Source organism: Chaetura pelagica, unplaced genomic scaffold, assembly GCF_000747805.2.
Source record: "Chaetura pelagica isolate M959 unplaced genomic scaffold, ChaPel_1.0 scaffold344, whole genome shotgun sequence".
In the NCBI taxonomy this organism is placed as follows: domain Eukaryota; kingdom Metazoa; phylum Chordata; class Aves; order Apodiformes; family Apodidae; genus Chaetura; species Chaetura pelagica.
Window position 1 is genome coordinate 850,860 of NW_009953098.1, and position 20,787 is coordinate 871,646.

At 57.9% G+C, this 20,787-nt stretch overlaps 1 protein-coding gene across 4 annotated transcripts; it reads left to right on the forward strand.

Moving 5' to 3' along the window:
• Positions 1-523: 523 nt before the first annotated feature.
• NLGN3 (neuroligin 3) lies at positions 524-19,452 on the forward strand. Of its 4 annotated transcripts, XM_009997058.1 has the most exons (7): positions 524-1,001; positions 2,114-2,173; positions 8,297-8,356; positions 11,036-11,185; positions 12,807-12,992; positions 17,455-18,244; positions 18,615-19,452. In XM_009997058.1, exons 1-7 carry the CDS (start codon positions 524-526, stop codon positions 19,450-19,452), a joined length of 2,562 nt encoding a protein of 853 aa, XP_009995360.1. The 4 variants fall into 4 exon arrangements, with proteins under 4 accessions (XP_009995360.1, XP_009995361.1, XP_009995362.1 ...); XM_009997059.1 differs by lacking the exon at positions 2,114-2,173; XM_009997061.1 differs by lacking the exons at positions 2,114-2,173; positions 8,297-8,356 and adding an exon at positions 4,504-4,547 and having other exon boundaries at positions 680-1,005; positions 11,033-11,185.
• The last annotated feature ends 1,335 nt before the right edge of the window (positions 19,453-20,787 follow it).

Genomic DNA, 20,787 nt, shown 5'->3' on the forward strand with positions numbered 1-20,787 from the left:
AGGCAGAGCAGGGGCAGGGCTGAGTGCTGGGGACAAGCTCTGCAGGCATGGACAGATGCAGTCTGTGTGTCTGCACCTGCTCTACATGTGCTGCTTGCATGTGCCTACTTCCAGAGCCACCTGCCTGAGTGGTGGCACAGCCAAAGAGCACCCCTGGGTGGGAGGATCCATCCAGGGATCTTGGCTCCTTCAGAGTTGCAGCTCTTTCTCTCTTCCCAGAGCAAGCCTGCTGTTAATTCCCTCTATCTCTCCACAGTACCAGCAGTCCCCTCCAGGCCGGGCCGTTGGCAAACAGGCAGCAGTGGGCAGCTGGTGGGCTGTGAGGAGCAGTGGCACATCTCCCTGTGTCTGTGCTCCTGACTCAGCCAGCAGAAGGTGTGTCTGGGCTACGCACTCCTGACTCCCAGCTCTCTTCCTCCATCCCTTCCTGGTGGGTACATCGGATGCTTGGCGCAATGGGGATGCCCTGAGCCCTCACCCCAGGAGCTTCAGGCCTGGATGTTGGTGCTGCTCCTCCTGGACGATGTGGCTGATACTCTGGAGAAGCCCTCTTTTGTCCCCTGTTCTCCAAGTGCCTGAGCTGGTGGCCGGCTGGGACCTACGTCTCACCCTCTGGGTGCTGAGCTTCGCCTCGGTGGTTGTGCAGATGGAGGGCCAGGTCTACTCACCAACTGTCAACACACACTATGGGAAGTTACGAGGGGTGCGTGTGCCACTGCCCAGTGAGATCCTGGGGCCTGTGGACCAGTATCTGGGGGTGCCTTACGCTGCCCCCCCCGTCGGGGAGAAGAGGTTCATGCCCCCCGAGCCACCTCCATCCTGGTCAGGCATCAGGAACGCTACCCACTTCTCACCAGTCTGCCCCCAGAACATCCACAACGCCGTTCCTGAGATCATGCTGCCCATCTGGTTTACCTCCAATTTGGATATCGTGGCCACATACATCCAGGACCCCAATGAGGACTGTCTGTACCTCAACATCTACATCCCCACGGAGGATGGTGAGTCCCTGCCGAGGTGCCCACAGGAGGGCAGGGGGGGGGCCCCACTCTGCCCCTCCCCAGCAGTGGTTGGTCTCACCTGGGTGTTGTGTTTAAAGCATGTGGTTGTGGACCCTGCAGCATGCTGTCTGTCTGTGGAAAGCTTTCTCTGGCTACGCAGCTCGCCCTCTTGCCGTCAGCTGCCATCTTTGTCTCGCGTGCTCCTGCTCCTCCACACCTCTTGGTCCATCCCTGTCCCCTCCCCCCCCCCTCCACCTCCATGGCATCATCACGGGTTCCTCTCTTGTGTTGCTAAATCTGAATCCGACTCTCTGACTGCAGATCCACAGAGCGACAAGCTGGTTTGTGCTCCCCAGGTGCCAAGTGCCAGGTTCTGTCTTGAGTTGGTTTGAGTTTGTCCTTCCTCCCCCCCTTCCCACCCTCCCCAGGCCCATGTGCTAGTTGTGGGTGGGGGCTGCGGCTGGGAGGAACACTCTCTGCCTCTCCCTGGGGAGATGCTCCAGCAAGGAAGAGAACCATGGAGCCCTTTTCTGGGCCCTAGTACAGATGGGAGGTTGGGTGCACCAGCAGGCACATTGCTTGGCTGCTCCTCTCTTTAGTGAGGGGATGGTGGCAGAGCAATGAGCCTGGGGTGCTGGGGACCCGTGGGGCATGGTTCTGTTGGGGTGAGGCTGAGTGGCACTGGGTGCCTCCTTGTCTAACCTTTTCCTTTGTAGGATCTCACCTAAACTGTAAGTAGAGGGCAGAGGAGGCAGCGCCTGCCCAGGTGCCCACCCCAGCCTCACCGCAACGGGAGTCCCAGGGGATTTTCAGCAGGCTCGAAGGGACCTGAAATGGGTCTGCTGTGTGTAGTGGAGCAGCCTGGGGACTGGTGGCTTCTCCCAGGCCGGTTGTCTCCACTCCTTTGTCCCTGGGGCAGTTGGCCACAGGATGCATTGTGCCTTCCTTCCCACCCAGCACGGCTGGCCCAGAGTTTTCCTCCTACTGCGATGCTCCCTCCCCACCTCCCGCGGTCCCGGGGTGGTGGGAGGGTGGCAGCGTGGTTGTGATTGCATGCCCACTCCCGCCAGTGGAGCCTCCTGTTATTTTGTAGTCTTTTATTCATTTTACAGTAAAACGGATTTCCAAGGAATGCACCCGAAAGCCCAACAAGAAAATATGTAGGAAAGGAGGTATGTAGCAAGCCGACCGGCAGAGAGGCACAGAGAGGAAAGAGAGAGAGTGAAAGAGTGAGAGGGTGCCTGGCGGGCCCCTGGCCTGCGCCGTGCTCCTCTGGCACCTCTCTGTGCCACCACCCAGCCTGCGGGCCCTTTGAGCAGCCCACCCTGCCACCCCTCAGGTGCCTCCTGGAGCCCCAGGATGCTCTGGCCGCCTCTGCTCCCCAGCTGAGGAAGCCAGGACCAGAGCCAGCGGGGTGCACAGGTCTGGGGTCAGGTCAGAGGAGGATGCTCACAATGCTGCAGGCGTTTTGGGGCTTCTCCTGAGCTGAGCCCGTGCTCCTGTCTTCATCCTGCTGGCACCAGCAGCTTCCCAGCCCCTGGTTATGAGGGGGAGCCTCTGATGGTAGCATTTGAATGGACCCATCCCTTAGGGGTGCATATCCTGTTGGGGATGTACAGACCCAGCCTGGGAGACTGCAGCCGTGGGCTGAGCTCTTTCCTTGTTGCATACCTGGTCATTTCGCATCCAAACCTCCTCGGTTAAACACATTAAACCTCTCCTGGCTGTGTAAACACTGCCATGTTCTGCCCCAGCCCATGGTCTTGCCAAGGCTGCTCCCCACTGCTCACACCCCCATGCCTCTGCCAGCCCTGCCAGTGAGGATCTGCTCTCCATCCCCTGGCACAGCATCCTCCCTCAGCCCCAGCCTCCCTGCGGGCAGCTGAGCACCTCCAGTTCAGACACATCTCTGCTTTGCCTTGCCTTCATCCCCAGGGCCACGCAGGGCTCATCCTGCTGCAGCTCAGCCCCCCCTTGCCCCACAGTGATCCCGTATTCCTGGCCAGCCCCAGCGCCGTCTGCCGGGGAATGGAAACATGCAAGTGGGAGCTGGCTCAGCCTCTTGTCAGGTACGATGCTTCCCCCGTCCTCGCAGCCCCCTCATAGGCAGGGAGAGCCCAGGCTGCTCTGTGCATCCCCAAGTTGGATGTGCAGCCAGTCAGGCAGCCAAGCTTTTCTGAAAGGCTCAGTGCAGGGAGGGAGTGTCTGGCAGGCAGGGGCTGCTGTCCTGGGCGCCTGGTGGCAGCAGGGTCCCCGCATCCCGACCTCCACCTTCCTGCACCCCTGGGATTGGTGGGGCCAGCGCAGCTGGGCTGGGAAGTTTGGGGAGCGCTTTCCTTCCAGCCATTTCCCCAAGTTGTGCGGTTGGGTTTCTTTGCTTTGCCTTTCCTGTTGCGGTCCTGGCTATTCACACACCATCTCTCCGAGTGCCAAGGCAGCCCCTGAAAGGGCTGGTGCATTAGGCAGTCCCGGCACGCTGCCTCCGGAGCCGGCGGTGCCAGCAACCGCCAGCCACTTCAAAGCATTTCCTCTCCCAGCCCTCCCACCGGCTGCTGGGGCTGGCGGACCCGCACTGCCCCCCGGCCCTACGGCTGCGTGGTGGCTGGAGAAGGGGGGACAACCCCAGGCACGGCAGAACACCCTGGGCACACTCGTCTCCTGGATTTCCCTCCCCACTGGCTCTGCTCCTGGGCGGGGTTTCTTTGCAGCCCGACTGCAGTCACCTCCTGGAGAGCTGCTGGGGGACCTGCCTCCTGCCCCCACCAGGCTCTGCTGACTCACGGACCGGTGGATCCCCAGGGCCGGCCATTTGGGCATCCAGGTGTGACATGCCAGGAATTAATGCACCCAGACTCTGGTGCTGCCCTTCAGCTCTGGCCGCAGCTCTGGTGGCCTTTGGCTCGAATTAACTGAGTCACTTGTGATGTGACATGGAGGCTCCCCCATCCCTCATCGTGTATCCTGGGTTAGCCTTGCTTGGGATGAGGATGATGTACCTGTAGGGCTGATTGCCTCGGGCTGCATGTCATTTGAACATTGACTTATTCTGGAATATTCCTGATTATTGTTTCTAGGGCCATTTTTACTAGTGGCTGCCCTGGTCTCTCTGGCTGAGCCTGTCCAGGGTCCGTGATGCTGTTGGAGAACAATGGGCCAGTTCAGCATCTTGCTCTGCTGTGGGAAGGTGGCTGGAGCTCCCAGCAGCTCCTGCACTCAGGATGGGCTTTGTCTGCTCTGCAGGAAAAGCCCTGTGGCTTCTCTGCTGCTCTCTGAGAAGTGAGTCTGAGTACTGGCTGAGGCTGCCCTATGGCTGTGTGGCTTCTGCAGTCCTCCTTTGGTGGAAGGCTCCTCAGCAGCCTCCTGTGAAGCCTGCTGCTTTGCAGAGCTGTCTGGGTGCAGATCACTGCCCTGGCACTCTGCTTCATTTGCAAAGGTGAGGGGAGGTGTTTGTGCTGGCGGAGGCAGCAGAGTGTGAGAAGATGCAGTGAGTGCTTTTATGGAGTCTGCTGAAGGATGGAGATAACTCCTCTGCATCGCCCAGGGACAGGGAGGGGCAGGGCAGCACCAAGGGGCACTGCAGTCCTGGAGCAAGGGCTGCTGGCTGGAGGGGCCACCTAACACAGGTTCCAGGGAAGCTGCCCCTGCCTGTGGGGTTTTGCAGCAGCAGGTTCCATGGCTGTCATCAGTCCCAGTCCATTCCTTCCTGCTCCCAGAGAAGTTGGTGTGGGATGGTGTGGCCTCCAGCAGATGTGCCTCTGGCTGCACGTGGCCATCTGAGGTGGCAGCAGAGCTGCTGCAGGCTCCTGCTCACTGGAGAAGCCACATGTTGTGGCTTCTGCATGGGAGTGGGTGCCCCAGGGAGCTTGTACTGAGGAGGGGGTTCTGGCACTGCCCAGGGCCACCCTGAGCAGACATTAGGATCTGGGTAGGTCTCAGCCCAGGCTCCTGCTCTTCTCATATCCACACTGTGCTGAGTGCAAAGGCTTCAGGGACTGGGGCTCCTTGCCCTCCTTTATCTCTGTTTGCTCTGGTGTCAGTGCTGTTGGCATGCTTTGCTTAATATACTTAATAAATCCAGTGTGGAGACCCCTGTTTCAGGGAAAGTGATTTTATTTTTTACTGAACTTGAGCTTAAATCTTCCCAGAGCCTTCAGTTAGGAGTGTGCATCCTTCCTATCAGTTGAGCAATGTCAGTTTGCAGTCAGCTTAAAGGGAAGGGGCACAACAGGCATTCACACTCGGTTGGTAGAGGGAGTTTTTGGTGGGTAAGGAGAATAAAAGCCATGAGTCCTTTTGGTTTTTTCAGCTGTGAATCCACCAGCTTAAACCCATCCCCATGAAAGTAGTTGCTTGAGGACTCTGTGTGGTGGCCTTTGCCAGCACAGAGGGAGGTCTCTTGGGATGGGTGTCCTTGAGCACGGAGATAACTGATGGAGGGAGGTAATGGAGCAAAGTGCAAGGGATCAGTGAGGGAAGTGGAGCTGTAATTGCTCTCACAAGCTGTGGGTCATCGGTGGGTTGTCATGGAGGTGAACACGTAGGCAAGAGGCAAAAAGCCCTCTTGGTTGCTGCAGCCTGTGTCTGCCATAACCCCAGCCCCACTGGCACCTTCCTGCCCTCTGGGAAGGCTTGTGCTTTGCGTTTGCCATGCACATGTGCTACTGCTCTTCCCCTTCCCCCTGGCCCACATTACTGCTCTTCTGCTTTGCTTAGCTTCCTTGCTTTGCTCTCTACCATCCCTTCTGCAGTGCATGAAGCTCAGGTTACCTTAGGCTTGTCCCAGTCATTCCTAAGCTCTGGGACAGTGGTCTGCAGCCAGATCGCTCCCTGCTCAACCAGAACTGCTGCTCAGATCACAGGGATGTTCTCCACTGCCCTCTCTTACAGCCTAACAGCTCCCCATAGCTGATTCCTCCATCCTTGTCTGCATGGGGACCTTGTCCCCTAAGGGACATCAGGCTGGAGGGCTGCAGCCCCACTGGTCCTGGGATAAGCACCAGGACTCTCAGCAGTGGAAAGGAATCTCCAGCTGCCTGTGATGGGCTTCCCAGCTCTGAAGCACAGTGAGGATGAAGACCTGTGGTCTTCATTAGAGAAAAGTCCCTATTCCTGAGTAGTATCAAGAAGGTTGGCATATAGCACTAGTTAGCAAATATTGCAAGAGTACTTCCCCATTTAAGTGCTTTCAATCCATCCCTGCTCCAGGCAGGAGCAGCTCTACCTCACCTCTTCCTAGCAGTGTGTCTCCTCTGGTCTTAAACACCTCCTCGGGCCACTTCTTCCAGTGCTTTCTTGCCCTTTCTGCTAGGAAGGTTTTCTTCTTGTTCAGCTTGAACCTGCTTCATGTAGCAACAGGGAGTTTCTTTTCCACCTCTCCACCTTGCAGTGGCCTTTCATGCATTGGGATGCTCCTGTAGCTCCCATCACTCCTCTGCTCCTGGTTTTCATGTGACCCAGTCTCCTGCAAAGTTTTCTCGCCTGCTGTATTTTTCTTTATTTCTGGTCATTGTTCCTTTGGGCTTTCTCCAGCAGGTCATGGCTGCTGAACATGTTGTGCGACCCTCTGACCCTGATGGAGCTGCCCTGTGGCCATTTCAGACCTCTCACTTTCCCATCATAAATTCCTTTTAAATTCAAATCCTGTCCCTCTCCACACTGCGACCTCTGTTACCCACCACTCCCAGGATCCCACTCCCAGACTGGCAGTGAGGATGACTCCCATATTTTATCTTTACAGCCAGTTTTGTGCTCACCTCATTGTAGTTTCACTGAGTGGAGGGGCTGCCCCTTTCTCACAGGACCCTTGCTGGAGGCCATGCAGAACCCTTGCTGCAGAGGCAATGGGGCCAGCCGGGGGTAGCAGTGGGAACCCAGGATCAGCCAGGAGCTGGATGGGATCTTGGAGCCCTGTGCATTCCCAGGATCCCACTCCCAGACTGGCAGTGAGGATGACTCCCATATTTTATCTTTACAGCCAGTTTTGTGCTCACCTCATTGTAGTTTCACTGAGTGCCCCTTTCTCACAGGACCCTTGCTGGAGGCCATGCAGAACCCTTGCTGCAGAGGCAATGGGGCCAGCCGGGGGTAGCAGTGGGAACCCAGGATCAGCCAGGAGCTGGATGGGATCTTGGAGCCCTGTGCATCTCCAGGAGGTCACTGGGCAGCATGGGCACAGAGCAGGCAGACCTGCTGCTACATGGGATGTCACCATCACCCCGGGAACTTCTCTGGGGCATTAGGAAGCAGAGCACCACAGGCACTGGTCTGTGGGTCTAAGGGCATAAGGAGAGCATGGAGCTTCTACCTGAAGTTTGGGGCTGCAGGGCCCAGAGATGGCATCCCTCAGCTTGGAGCTCACAGGGGCACTGCAGCCCCTTGCAGTGACGGGGCCTCAGGTCTGTGCCATGGCTCCTCCTTACCAGCCCACAGGCCACCTTTGCTGGCTCATGCCAGCTGTGTCCACCTCAGGAAGAGCCGTGCTGGGTGCATCCCACCTGTAGGAGCATCCTGTGGTGCCAGGCTGGGGCTGCTGGGCTGGCCCATGCCCTGGCACTGTGGATTTGCTAAGGGCCGTGCAATGACTGAAAGGTGTTCAGGACATTACAGAAACTGGTATTTTTGGAGTTCTGCCTTGGTCAGGGTGAGCTGGTTGCTGCCTTTACAATTCTCAGTGAACTAGTCTTTTAAGAAGGGAGTTGCTGCAGGATGCAATGGAGCAGCACAGGGAAGCACTCATCACAGAGGCAGGAGTCCAGCTGGTGTTCAGTGGCCACCCAGAGCAACCCTTCCTGTGGGCTCTGCTGGTGGCAGGGATGGTTGTCCCTACTGGCAGCAGAGCTGGGAGCAGGGCTCCTGCTTGCACCTGGGCAGTGAGAGAGGGAGCCTTGCCCTGGGCAGTGAGCTGAGGGTGCGTGAGCAGGCTGGGGCCAGGCTGAGATGCAGAAGGATCAGTGAGTGCTGTGAGAGGCAGATCCACCACCAGTGCTGATGCTGCCCCAGACCCGCTCTCCTCCTTCCCACCACCCTGGCACCCCCGGAGGAGGATCTTGGAAGGGGTCCACGTGAAGCAGCATCCTGGCACAGCTCCCAGGGCAGTCCTGCCTGCACCCTGCGCTGCCCTGGCCCTGGGAGAGGTGCAGTATGAGCAGTGCTGTGGGGGGCAGGCCTGGCCCCATCTCTCTGCTGTCATGCTATTTTTGAATTCTCTTTTGTTGTTTTTTTTTTGTTTTGTTTCGTTTTGGTTTTGTTTCCTTTTGTTTTCCTTTTTGTTCTGTCTCCTCGTGTTTGGTCCCCAGGAGCCAGCGCTAAGAAACAGGGCGAGGACTTAGCGGATAATGACGGGGATGAAGATGAAGGTATTTCTGTGCTTGAGGCTGCCCCTGCATGACATGCAAAGCGACTCTGTTTGCCCGCCATCCGCTGCCATCCTCAGAGAGAGCCCTGTGTGTGTCTGTCTGCCGTGCTGGGCAGCTGTGCAGGGCGGGGGGCAGGCTGGTCGGCTGTGCAGGGCACCCAGGCCCTTCCCTTCCTCAGGATGGGGTGGGAAAGTTCACGGGTTTGGTTTGGGTTTGGGTTTTTTTTTGGCTTTAGGATAAGTTGGCTCCTGCTCCGCTCGAGCGAGGGCAGGGAGGAAGCCTGGCAGCCTGGGAGGAGAGGAGCCCTCGGGCAGATGGGCCCATTTCACCCCGAGCCCGGTCACATCCCACCTCCAGCCTCATACCTCTGGAGTCAGTGACATGCAGTGGGGAGGCAGTGACCCTTGCCCAGCCCCACAGTGGGCACCACCACAGGATGGCCATGCCAACAGCTTGGCACCTTTGGCTACCTGCAAAGTACTTGGCTGTGCCCAGGAGACCCGTGGTCAGCTCAGACATGGTTTCTATTGACTTCTCTCCCTCTCCACCCCATGTGAGCTGGGTCTTGCAAGCAGAGCAACAGCACCAGCCAAGGCAGAGTGATGTGATTCTAGATGTATGTCAGGGCTAAGCTAGCTGCAGAATAAGCTATTTTTAGTAAAACAGGGTTGTTCATCTGCAGAGTATGGAGTCAGTGTGTTTGGCTTCAGGGATGTGAAGAAGAGGCAGGAGGAAGGGTCAGCCAGGGTACAGCCCCAACACGCTGAGGACAGTAAAGCCTCGTGGTGTGCAGGAGTCCCAGGGAAGCTCGAGCACAGCCTGGCAGATGGCGTTTAGGATCTGGGAAACTGATGAAAAGCTTTTTCCTTGGCAGTTCCAAAACCCCATTGTTTTCTCTCACTAACCTGTGCCCCAGGATCTCTTGTACCAGGGCATAAACTGGCATTCAGCCTAAGTGACTTGACTGTGGACTGTGCTGAATCCCCACATACTGAGATGTGCTGCAGCAATTAGGAGCCATTTATTCCCTGGTATATCCCTGCACTTTGCTGCCATTCTGCTGTAAGGATGTCCCTTTGTGTGTCAGTAGGAATGTGTGGTAGGGAGGAGAAAACATGAGCAAAGTCATCAATGTTTCTGCCCTTTACATTTCAAGCGGGTGGCTTTGGGAAGAGTTGTCCTGCTGTAGCTCTGCCACATGGGCAATGTCTGTCCTGGAGGAGCCACAAGCACTTTTTGCTTCCCAGGTCTGTGCATTTGCCTGGCTGCATCTTGGTGACAGGAAAAGAGCCAGCACAGGTTTTGTTATGTCCTCCTTCTCCTGGAGGGAAGAGGTTTTCTTTATGGAAGGGAGACCACCCTTTAGCCGTGCTGTGGGCCACAGCTGGAGGTGGGGATGGCCAGAGGTACCCATCAGCCTGCACTGCAGCCCCCTGCAATGGGCAAGTTGTGGGTAGGAGTGGACATGGGCAGGAGTTAGGTGGGTGCAAGGGAGCATGCCCACCCCAGCTGGGCATCCCCCTCTGAGTTGGCGTGGCTGTGTCCAGGGAGTTTCAGCCTCACAGGGACCACATCAGGATGGTGCCAAGGTGATGCGGTGCACGAGTGAGGGAGGCAGGCAGGGAGCAGCAGCATCTGGGCAGGGCAGCTGAGGCAGAGTAGCCCCAGCAGGCAATGCCAGCCTGCCAGAGGCACAGGGAGTGCAAGGTCCACTGGTGCTGGCTTGCCAGCCCACAAGAGGGCTACACACCACAGGCATGTGGGACCCGGCATCATGTCCACAATGGGTGCAACTGCCTCCTCCATATAACATGGGTGAGATGCACCAGGACCTGAGCACAGGTGTTCTTCCCTTTTGCCTGTACTTGGCTCCATGAGGGATCCCAGGCCAATGGGGCAGAAGGGGCAAGAAGTTCCCCAGATAGAGCCAGTTGAGAGAGGAGGTGTGGCTGCTCCCTAAACCTAGGCTCCCACAGTCCTACCTCCCCAACCCTCGGGGTTCCATTCCCCATCCTCACTCCATGCCTCATGCCCTGTCCCTGTTCAGACGCCGTGCTCACCTCTCTGACACACACACGTGCACACACTGTCTGCCTCATCACCATGTCTGTGTCTGGGCACTGGGGTGCCATGGGTTCACATCTAGGCAACTGGCAGGTTTCTGCCTTCCCAGGGGAACGCAAAGGAGGGGGTGGGAGAGTCAGACGTTGGAGCACCCACCAATGCCCCCTGCCTTCCAGGTCCTGCACACCCCATCCCTGCCTCCCTGCACTGCCAGCTTCCAGGACTCCCGGGGTTGAGGGCTTGGGTCCAGCCAAAGACAGGACATGAGGCTGAACTCTGCAACTCCCACCCGCAACAGAGGTGCCGCTGGTCTGGCTCCCGCATGTGGCCAGAGCCCAGAAGAGCAGCCAGGTCCAGCCAGCATCTCTTCTGTATGTGCTGAGGCCCACGAGGGGACAGCAGCGTGGGGACAGCGCAGCCAGAGAGGGGCTGGCGGGGTTGGTTCACTGACTTCGGAGGTCCATGCTGTGACCGCCCCCCCAGGAGTGCTCTGGGTTTGGCTCCTAAGCCCTCTCCACCCGGTCCTGGCAGCTGGCATTGCCCTTGTCTTTGGTAGCCCGTCAGGCAGGGCTGCACAGCCGGCCGGGCTCTGTGTTTAACTGCCTCTCATTCCAGACATTCGGGACAGCGGAGCCAAGCCGGTGATGGTCTATATCCATGGTGGCTCCTACATGGAGGGCACAGGGAACATGATAGATGGCAGCGTCCTGGCCAGCTACGGGAACGTGATTGTCATCACCCTGAACTACCGCGTCGGAGTGCTCGGTACGGGCTGGGCAGCGGGACCAGCCCTCCATGGCCCTCCGGGACTGGGGCGGTGGGTGGGAGGGAAGGGGGGGTCGGAGCTGCCCTGGGGGAGCTGCCCTTGGCTGCCCAGCAGGGCGATACGTGGCGGAGCCCCCAGCGGGCGGTCTCAGTGCGCTCTGGCTCCTGGCACCGGCCCCCCCCCGGCTCATTTACACAACCTGGCTCAGCCGAAAGCAAATATTGGTCTGCGGTTAAATAAATAATAAATGTGTTTACCCAGCGTGTCCTTCTCAGAAGGCCCTGAGCTGCCAGCAGGTACTGCCTGCCTGCCCCTGGGACCCGGCCACTGTCCCTCCCTGAGCCTGGGCTTCCTCCAAGCTGGATGAGCTGCTGTGGCCCCTCAGCTGCCCACTGCAGCTTGGCTGCCTGCAGAGGGGGTCACTGAGGGGTTTCAGGTGCCATGTAGAGGAGGCAGTCCCATTTTCATGACCTAGAGAGGTAAAATGAGGACACAGGGTCAAGAGGCAGTGCAGCCCCCCTGCCTACTGCAGCAGCAAACCCTGGTGGTTGGTACCCAGGAGATTTGCCTGGAGCATCATTGCTGTCTCCTTTAGCAGCAGGGAGAAAAAGGAGTCTGGAGGTTTGGGAAGAGCTCTTCCCAGCCAAGCTGCTGGCAGGGATGGCTCCTTTCCTAGCCATCCAGCCTGGCACAGTGCTCTTCCCGAGCAGCACATCCCTCTGGCAGCCTCCAGACCCCATGGTCTCTTATGGGAGATGGCAGTTACCTGGTAAAAAATAGGGTTTTCAGTAAAAACAAGCCTGTTCAAGACCTTTCAATACGAAAAGCCAGGCCCTTAATTTGGGTAGGTGAAAATTTGAGAGCCATAAGTAACAATGTGAAATAAGATTTAAAAGGTGCCATCATCACCTCCAAGTGCAGCAGCACAGCCAGCCAGAGCACCTTCATTGCCAGAGCAGCACTAGTGCAGCTCCTTACCTGCCAGGGTTACCCACCTAGATATTACCTAAGGACCATGGTTTTGGCTTCCTGTACTGAGTCAAAGCAAATCAAACCAAACATTGATAGCTTATCTTGGGTGTTCCCTTTGCTATTGAAACAATTTCTCAGCATCTTCCTCATTAAGAACCTTTGTATTTTAAGCTGCAGTCAGTTCCTCTCTCCAGCCCAGTTCCCTACATTTATAGAACCTCCTCCAGGCCACACTAGTCCATGCAAAGCTTTGGCTGTGCACACACTCAGCCTGCCTGCAGCCACCAGTGCTTTCTTGACTTTAGTTGGAGTGTGAATGAGATGTCTTGACTTGTTATTAGCACAAGTGATGGTCCAGGTAGGACAGGTCTTCACACTCATCGCTGTTTGCAGTTGTCTGGAGAGGCTCCCTGGGGCTTGCAGCTGCACTTGCAGCCTTTTGCCCCTCTGTGTGCTGTGCTGAGGGTGGCTGGAACTCGATGGTGTCCCTGCTCTGGCTTAGAGCTCACAGGACTCTCTTGGTAGCGGGGTCTCATTTTGTGGTGGGACAGGGTGCCACGGAAGCTCCCCTAGGTCAGGGAAAGGAGAGTGGGAGGTCAGGACACTTCCTGCTTCCTCATCCCTCACTAATCTCCCTTTGGCTCACAGGGTTCCTGAGCACGGGGGATCAGGCTGCCAAGGGCAATTACGGGCTGCTGGACCAGATCCAGGCGCTGCGCTGGGTCAGTGAGAACATCGCCTTCTTCGGGGGAGACCCCCTGCGCATCACCGTCTTCGGCTCGGGCATCGGCGCCTCCTGCGTCAGCCTGCTCACCCTCTCCCACCACTCTGAAGGTAGGTGCCAGCTCTGCCCAAGGGAGCTGCAGCTGGGGCTGTCAGCCCTGCTGATGTTCCCCCGGGGAAGCGAGCCCACCTGGGTGCTGCTGCCCACCCTAGCAAAGTGAGGGTTGGAGAGCCTAGCCCAGGGATGGGAAGCAAAGCCTGCTCCTCGTGGGCACGTGGGAGCCAGGGATGGAGCTCCTGGTGCTCCTGGTGCAGGAGGCTGCAGCCTGGGGTCAGCACCTGGGTGTGTGTGGGGGTGTGGGGGCCCCTCCTGTGTCACACTGCCCAGGCACCTGGGGAAGGCTCATCCAGGGGCAGGGGTAGACAAGGTGTGAAGGCATCGTGCTGGGCACCTGGAGCACACATCTCAGTCCTGGGAAAGGTGTTCATAATGGAACAGAGGGAAAACCAGACCTGAGCCTGGGGAGAGGTGGAGGGCTCCATCTTGTGAGACTGGGAGGATGGGAAGTGCTGCAATTAGCAAAACACAGATACAAGTTATATGATTGATATATTTAAATACAGAGTGTTTACTGTAGATAAAGACAGGAATTATTTGCACTTAAAGATTGTGTTGGCATAAGAGCAAATACATATAAAACACCTGGGGAGACTTTTACATTGAGCAGTAGGGAAAAATAAAATTAACCATGGATGTAGAGATGTTCTTGGTAAACTTCCTGAAGGAAATCACAGGAGCAAAGTCTGAACTGGTTGTTGTCCCCAGGGGACCAGGCTGCCAGGGACTTGATCATAGGGGGTTTTTTTTATGAGGGTGCAGCCCTCTTCCAGTGCTGTGTCCCCAAGTGTGGTGCAGGAAAGAAGGAGATGTGTATGGGCAGTGGACTCAAGCATGAGTCTGCACCTCAGACACACACAAAAGTGCACTTGGGCACTCCCACATTGAGGTTATGGTAGTCCCTGGTCTTTCATGACTGCCCCACAGCCTGGTGGCTTTGCTGTCACCATTGCAGATGCTCTACCATGTTTGAGGCATGGGGAGAAACAAAAAAGCAGGTAAAGCTGAAGTGATCCAGCTGTGGCAGCATGGATGGCGCTTCTGTTGCCTGCTCAGGACAGATTTGTTCTGGGTAATCTGCTTCCCCTGCCACCCCGGAGCACCCAAGACATTTGTGCTCCTGTGTGAGTGGCCTGGTGCCTGAAGTCAGCCCCTCTGTCATCCTGCTCCCTCCCGTGTCAGCTTGCAAACAGGATGCTCCTGAGTTCCCTGTACTCCTCAGGTGACTTGGAAAAATATCAGTGGGTATTAGACTACAATAAGCTCAAGAACATGTGAGTTATACCTACAGAGCTGCTGCCAATGTTGCAGTTCCGGAGCAGGGCAGGACCAGGGCTGTCCTCACTGCTTTTAGGTCTCCTGGGGTAGGATTCCCAGCTACTCAGAGCCATGCAAGGCAGGCAGCAGCTCTCTAGCCTGCAGGAGGAGACACTTTTGACATATAAATCCAGAGGATGCTTGGCTTGTGTTAGATGGTAAACTGAGCAGAGTGTAGGAAAGGAGCAGGGGCAGATCTTTGGAGACTGATTTCTGAGTAGCAGGCAGGGCAGGGGATGCTCTGCTGCTATGGGGGCCCATGTAGGGCCATGCTGTCCCTGTGTGGATACCTGGGGCTCTGTGTGCCCTCCTGCCCTTGCACAGGCACCCTGGGCAGCAGGAGCACAGGGACTGGGACTGTCTTTTACAGGCTGAAAGGTCTTGCAGAAAGAAAAAGGCTTTTCTCTGAGTGTGAGAGGCTAGAGAGGAGATGCTGGGTGTAATGAATTCGTGATGCTTCTTAGGGTGCTTCTCTCCATGACAGGAGTGCTTGGGAGGCAAGTGGGGATCATGAAGAGGTGGTCTTGGTCTCCTCTCTGGGATTAGGTGGTTTTGGCAGGTCAGCCCCAAGGCTGCAGACTGTTTTTCGTGGGCAGATGGTGACATCTCTTTGGAAACAAGACCCCATCCAGCCCCAATGTCTGGGGTATGGTGCCCCCTGCACTGGGTGCCCAGCACCCTCTCTGCTGTGGCAGGGGAGCTGCTGCCAGCTGTAAATGCCAAGAGGTGGAAAGGGAGTGTTTGGTGCTGCAGGCAGTGTTGCATCACAGCAAGTGGCCATAAAATACCTCTGTGCTGGAGCACAAATCTTCTCAGGACCAGGGCTCTGGAGCACAGCAGGGAAGCTGTGCTGAGATGCAGCCTGCAGATCAGGATTTTGTTTTTATTACATCAAAATAAAACTCGTAGTGATGAAGAGCTATTGATGAAGCTGCTAATTTGTGCCTGCTCTGCCAGGCACTGTGAGAGGCAGACACTGGAGGCTGGTGCAGTGCATGCTGTGTTTGGCTGCTGGGAAGAGCTGCAGCTCCCCTGCCAGCCTCAGCCCTTGTACATCAGTGAATTCCTCACCCAGGACCCAAGTGCTGCTTCTCCCCCTAGCCCAACATGCCAGGGCAGGAGCAGTCACTGCCAGCAGACAACTTGTTCTTCCTTCACTCCATCTCCATGGAGGGTGTTGCCCTTTGCTACCAACTCCAGGGATGCTCAGACCTCAGCTGGACAAGGCACCCAACTCCCTGCTTTGAGCAGGGCTTGGCCCAGGCAATCACAGAGGTGTTTCTACTCTCAGCCACTGTGCAAAGTGAAGGGGAAATCAGGAGCTGGTGGTAGCCTGCAGCACCAGGCACCCTCTGGCAGAGCCCTGGTCCCACTGCTTGGCTCCACAGCCAGCTCTGCAGGATGCAAGGTGCATTGTGACCCTCACCTTGGACCCTTGCCTTGGAGGAGACTGGGCAGGGAAGGAAAATCTGCATCTTTTTGCTTGGATGCCAGCAGGCTAGAGGGCTCCAGGGTGGGCTGCAGGGGGGTGATGCCTCCCTGGGGTGCTTGTCAAGGTTCAGCTGGGTGCTAGCATGGAGGGGGAGGATGTGGAAGGTCTGGACTCTTGCAAACTCCTCGATCCTCCTAAGTAAGGACATGGACATGCAGAAATACAGCAAAAGGGCTCCATCAGGGACTTGACCAGCTGTTGATATCAGCAGGTGCCTTTGCTTCCCCAGGGCAGGGGTGGGCAGGGGCAGACCCCAGCCCAATGGGTCTGTCTGAGAAATTATACTGCTGGTGGGGGAGCAATGGCTGCTACTGGGACAGCATCTCCTGGGGTCCAGGGAACTTACATCCTGTCTCTTTGGAGCAAACAAACCCATGGCCAATCTCCAGCCTGTAGGCTGGGTGTGTCTTTCTAGGGCTCCAGGAGGTGACAAACAGAGCTTGTGACTTCTCTTTGTCCCAGTGCATGGGACTGTATGTGAGGTATTTGGCAGAGCGAGGACTGTGCGTGCAGACAAGAGCCATGGACATGGTGGCCAGGATCCTCTGAAGGCTCCTGCTGTGGGAAGGTGCATGTTCCCCTGCAGCACAGCAGGGCCGTGGCTGCACGGGGGGGACCCGCAGGCGCTCTGTGCTGCCGGGTACAGGGGCAGCCCCGTGCCCACTGCGCTGCTGCACCAGCAGCATCCAGGAACCGCCTGAAGCAGTCCCTCCTGGTGAGCTAGTTCTGGGGTCCTGTGAGGGCTGCAGTTGGGGTGCAGGAGTGGGCTGGCCAGAAAGCAGGGACCCCAGGGTGCACCCAGAGCCTGGCTGCCTTTCACCGCCCCGGAGGCTCTGCTTCCTCGAAGCCCTTTGTATTGTGAGCACAAGCGCCATTGACATGGGGCTGGAGCCCAGCCACGCATTCCTCCGCCTGGGCCAGGGCCTTTGTGGCCCCGTTTTCCAGGGCGAAAGTCCACTCCCTCTGTGTTCCTGGTGGCAGAAAGGCCCTCTTTGTGCATCTGGCAGTGTGCTCCTTTGGGCCGGATTGGCACCGAGCAGCCCCAGCTGGGCAGGAAGCGGCAGGGAGGGGGACAAGGGGGACCCTGACAAAGCAGTGGGGTGGGACATGCAGGGTTAAGTGTCCCTGAGCAGGCATTAACCCTCCCGCTGCTGCCACCCTGCAGCCTGACTGCTCAGCAAAGCTGCTGCAATCATGGTTTGGAGGATGGTGCTGAGCCCAGGGCAGCATGTTCCCCTTGGCAGCTCAGGCAACATGTGCTTGGGCTGACTGGGACAATGTGGACTGCTCTGCAAGGCCAGGATATGATAGAACCGTGGTCCCTCTCCTCCCTGCACTGGGACAGAGGGATACTGGGCCATCCCCTGCAACGGAATCTTTAGAGAGCGCAGCAGCCCTTGGTTGCTGCCTGGAGCACCCATTGCTTGCCCAGCTGTCACCCTGCCACCCTTGTGGTGGCCCTGAGCTGAGCACCCTCTGTAAGCCTGGCTTTGAGCTTGGCTCACACCAGGTGACACCAGGCATAGTCCTTGTAGGGGTCCAGGGGTATCGATGCATCCTCCACGCTGCATCCAGACTGCAATGCTGGGTGTTGGAACGGTGCTCACCCTGCTGCAAGCTTCTTCTGCTCCTTGCCTGTCTTGCAGGTCTCTTCCAGAGAGCCATCATACAGAGTGGCTCTGCACTCTCCAGCTGGGCAGTGAACTACCAGCCCGTGAAGTACACCAGCATGCTGGCTGACAAGGTGGGCTGTAACGTGCTAGACACAGTGGACATGGTGGACTGCCTGCGGCAGAAGAGTGCCAAGGAGCTGGTGGAGCAAGACATCCAGCCAGCTCGCTACCACGTGGCCTTTGGGCCAGTCATTGATGGTGATGTGATCCCAGATGACCCGGAGATCTTGATGGAGCAGGGCGAATTCCTCAACTATGATATCATGCTGGGGGTCAACCAGGGTGAGGGGCTGAAGTTTGTGGAGGGCGTGGTGGACCCCGAGGACGGTGTCTCGGGTAGTGACTTTGACTACTCAGTCTCCAACTTTGTAGACAACCTGTACGGCTACCCCGAAGGCAAGGACACTTTGCGGGAGACCATCAAGTTCATGTACACGGACTGGGCTGACAGAGACAACCCTGAGACACGTCGCAAGACTCTGGTGGCCCTCTTCACTGACCACCAGTGGGTAGAGCCATCGGTGGTGACAGCTGACCTGCACGCCCGCTACGGCTCCCCCACCTACTTCTACGCCTTCTACCACCACTGCCAGAGCCTGATGAAGCCTGCATGGTCCGACGCAGCCCATGGGGACGAGGTGCCTTACGTGTTCGGGATCCCCATGATTGGCCCCACAGACCTCTTACCCTGCAACTTCTCCAAGAACGACGTCATGCTCAGCGCCGTGGTGATGACCTACTGGACCAACTTTGCCAAGACAGGGTGAGTGAGGATGGGTGCTGTGCCTGGGGGGTCTTCACTCAATTCAGCTGCACCCCTTGGGACCCTGCTGTGGTAGGGGGATGTCATGCCTGCTGTGGGACACTGAGCCCCACTGAGAAGCTGAGAGCACATCCAACCCCTGGGACTGGACTCAGCCAAGTGCGGGGGTGGGGAGGTTGGTTGGCTGTGATTATCATGGGTGAGACTTGACCCAAGGTTTGGGTGTTGCCCAGCCATGCAAGACCTTTTGCCAGCACACCCTGTGCCACGATTGGCAAAGGTCCCCCAGCCTCCATCTATATGTCTGGCTCTCCTGCCTCACCTCTCCAGCTTTTCCTGGTGCTAGCTCAGTTTTGCCTGTGTTTTGCAGGGACCCCAACAAGCCCGTCCCCCAGGACACCAAGTTCATCCACACCAAGGCCAACCGATTTGAGGAGGTGGCCTGGTCCAAGTACAACCCCCGCGATCAGCTGTATCTGCACATTGGACTGAAGCCACGGGTACGCGACCACTACCGGGCCACCAAGGTGGCTTTCTGGAAGCACCTGGTCCCCCACCTGTACAACCTGCATGATATGTTCCACTACACCTCCACCACCACCAAAGTGCCACCTCCCGACACCACGCAGAACTCCCACATCACTCGCCGGCCCAATGGCAAGATCTGGACCACCAAGCGCCCTGCCATCTCACCCTCCTACAACAGCGAGAACGGGAAGGAGAAGTGGAGCCCGGAGCAGGAGGCAGGCACCCTGCTGGAGAGCCCCCGCGACTACTCCACTGAGCTCAGCGTCACCATTGCCGTGGGCGCCTCCCTCCTCTTCCTCAACGTGCTGGCCTTCGCCGCCCTCTACTACCGCAAGGACAAGCGCAGGCAGGACACGCACCAGCAGCCCAGCCCCCAGCGTGGCACCTCCAATGACATCACCCACGCGCCCGACGAGGAGATCCCCTCCTTGCAGGTGAGCCAGGGGCACCACGAGTGCGAGGCCCTGCCGCCCCATGACACGCTGCGCCTGGCTGCTCTGCCCGACTACACCCTCACCTTGCGCCGCTCTCCGGATGACATCCCGCTCATGACACCCAACACCATCACCATGATCCCCAACTCGCTGGTGGGGCTGCAGACCCTGCACCCCTACAACACCTTCACCGCCGGCTTCAACAGCACGGGGCTGCCCCACTCACACTCCACCACCAGGGTATAGCTGCCCGCCGCCGGCGCACACACACGCACGCACACGCACACGCACGCAGCAGACACTGGCAGAGGGACCGGCGAGGCCAGCGGAGCCCCCAGACAGAGGGGCAGTGCCCACAGACGCTGTGGCACCGAGCCTGGAGACCTGCAGGGTCCCGCCACAGCCGGATGTCCCGCTGTTCCCCCCGGGCGCTTTTTTTTGTTCCTATCTAACTTTTGAGAAGTGCTTTGACTCTCCTGGCTCCTGGCTGGAGGGCCCCGTGGGTCACCCTGAGGTGTCGGCGGGGTGCAAGGGGGAACATGGTGTAGCCCCCTGTGCCCGTGCACTGGCACAAGTGGGCAGGGGGGGACCCCGCTGGCAGTGGCCACGGGGCTCCCTGCACTGGGGCTGTGCCTCCCCATGGGGCAATCACATCCCCAGTGCTCCACCCTATGAGCACCCTGGAACTGACAAGGAGCAGGGCCGGGTATCCCTCTCGGCTGATGTCTCCAGGCATCCCCAGGCAGCTTGGCATCCTGAGTGCCCTGGAAAAGGCTCCTTCGCTGTGTTGAGGTGTGGCCCCGGGCCATGGTGCTATAGGCAGAAGGAGCAGGCAGGGTCCAAAGACCCAGCCTCGTGCTGGGTGCGGGAACTGGGGCTGGTGGTGGGGCCCAGGGACCCTGGAGTCCCTGGGAGCGGGACCTCAGGCTGGAGACTTGGCACCTCTGCCCCCTCTTCTTGCTGCAGAGAATCTCTTTTGTGTCAGTCGTTTCTCTTTGCAGAGACGTTTTTTAAGCAGATCTTTAGTTCTTTACACACTAACGGAGTCGCCGCGTTTTGTCCTTTGTAAAGATTTTAAAACCAAGTGTTCTTGATATAAAATAAAAAGCCAGTTAGAAGCCAGCGTGTGCGCGCGGTGCCGCCCCCCACACCCCCCACCCCCCCCCCGTGATATTCTCCCTCCTCTGTTGCCCATGCCCACCTGTTTCAGCCAAATAGCCTAACCGACGGCCGCCTGCAAGCACCCCCGCCCACCCAGCCCACCGCTGCCACTAGTGCCACCCACACACTGCCCTGCATGGGCATCACCCTCTGTGAGCTCCATCTGCCCAACCCATCCATCCAAAGGCAGAGCTCCCGACACACCCCTAGGCACCACGTCCCAGTGCTCCCCACCCTGCTCTGCTCCCCCAGGAGTTCCCCAAGTCCCTTCACCACTGCCCCATGGTCACACTGTGCCTGCCTTGCCTGCACGGCTGCCTGAGAGCAGAGCCAGCCCGAGGCAGGGGTGGGCAGTGCTGCGGGGCTGGCAGGAGCAGCCTGAGCAGGGGGCACAGGCAGTGATTCTGCTTCCCACCTCCC